Genomic DNA, 1790 nt, shown 5'->3' with positions numbered 1-1790 from the left:
ACCTTTGATAGATAATTTTTCTTCCTGGCTGGGAGTATTGAATGTGGAGGACCTGTTAAAATATTCAATCACCTTTTTGCGTACGACTTTTCTTTGTCCAATAAGCACAGATAAACCAGACATTGTTAAATTACAGTATACAAGAAATATTGATCCTAGAAAGGAAAAATATTGATGCAATGATCCTAAAAATGAATAAAAAAATTAATATTAAAGTAATGAATCTGAAAGGAAATAAATTTTAGTTAACACAATGGATCCCGACTACCTTCACTAACTAATGGGATTCTGCATTGCGTAAATCCAACTTCCTTCGTCGTTGCCCCACATTGGGCGCCATGAGCTGAAAAACTGTGAAGTCACCTTATAAGGTACTTAAAATACTGAACGGAAGTCAATTCATACCCCTTTGAAATGTTTAAATTTAATATCTATTGCAAATGTGTCAAGTGCATGACACAGGGCTCTTCCTCTTCAATAATCAGCTTCTCCTCCATACCTGGATGGGAAATACAGAAATTGCATATTAGTGGTGAAGCCTAAGAATTAACTTTAATTATATAGGTTAGAATAATATGGCAAGAAGCACTTAATAGGAATATGCAAACTATTACCTTAGTGTAAGTAGGTCAAGACAAGAAAAACTAAGTATGACAACCATATCAAGGCTGGATAATCCTATCCTGAAATAATACAATATCCGTGTAAGTTTGCATTAAAGGAGACTTTTACAATTTTATGTTGACTTATCCAAAAATAACAAATAGTAGCTTACCACTATGTACAATAAACCCATGAACAACCTCCAGTAGAATTAAAAAACCATTGTAAAGATAAGAGAAATCCTTTATAGCTATTAAACTTTCGTGTATATCCGTACTCTACCGATGGCAGGTAGGAAGGACTTTAATAGGCAGCCACAAAGGCTCAAAGAGATTGCTACGATTACCATTCAGTATTTGCCCCCCAAAATACTTGGTACTCACCATAGTCCATCCCAGCAAGAAGGGATTGAAGTCAATGCTTAGGAGAACGGGACTTTTCTCCACAAATCATAAACTAAGGTGAGTCAAAGTCGAGACGATGATGCACAAATCAGTCGTAGGAGGCAGAATACATCCTGGTGGCCACCACTTACGCCGTCCAAATTATGGAACCCAGGGAATACTTCACAAATGCCTTTTGAGGGACCCTTGACTCTTAATATCATTATGAGAGCCTCGTCCAAAACATCCTCCAGGAGGACAGGCTCACACTGACGATGGAAGACGGGCTCAATGGCATACGTGTATGTGGTGTGTCCTACAGGATAGCTCACTGCCCTAATGCTCTGACAGGACAACCCGGACTGACCGGATTGGTAGAACTGCCTTGACTACTGAGACTGCTTGGACGGCTAGTACTAACTTCTCCCCCATTTACCGGTCTCGACGTTTCCTCGTAAACAACAAAAAGAGGAGGAGTCAACAATTTGCCAATCATAACTATAGCAGCAGGAAGGACTGTAAGTGGTACCAAGTATTTATTTTTCTTATTTTGGTAAAAATGAAATTCCATATTTACGAATCCTTCCTGCCGCTGTAAGCAAGTACATTGAAAATTTATTTATTCTCTATACTCAATATTAATATTTAGAATTTCCTTATTAGGGAAAACTAGGGTGAAAGAGCTCTAATATCTACAGCTAAAGTTAGTGTATACTAGCACTAACCCTTCCATAATGGAATAATAATACTCTAGGGTAAGAATATTAAGTTCTGATGACCTATGGCTCATCAGGATATTGAAGG

The 1790-nt window shown here is 37.8% G+C and overlaps 1 protein-coding gene across 1 annotated transcript in view; it reads right to left on the bottom strand.

Annotated features, from left to right (window-relative positions):
* Nucleotides 1–431: 431 nt before the first annotated feature.
* LOC137619819 (KRAB-A domain-containing protein 2-like) overlaps nucleotides 432–1790 on the bottom strand; it is a 27936-nt gene continuing 26577 nt past the window's right edge. The window contains exon 4 of the mRNA XM_068350116.1: nucleotides 432–499. Within this exon, the coding sequence (XP_068206217.1) occupies nucleotides 432–499 (68 nt within the window). The remainder of the gene's footprint in view (nucleotides 500–1790) is intronic.

Source organism: Palaemon carinicauda, chromosome 26, assembly GCF_036898095.1.
Source record: "Palaemon carinicauda isolate YSFRI2023 chromosome 26, ASM3689809v2, whole genome shotgun sequence".
Lineage (NCBI taxonomy): Eukaryota > Metazoa > Arthropoda > Malacostraca > Decapoda > Palaemonidae > Palaemon > Palaemon carinicauda.
The sequence above is the reverse complement of the archived record's forward strand: the minus strand, read 5'-3'. Positions and strand labels throughout refer to the sequence as shown.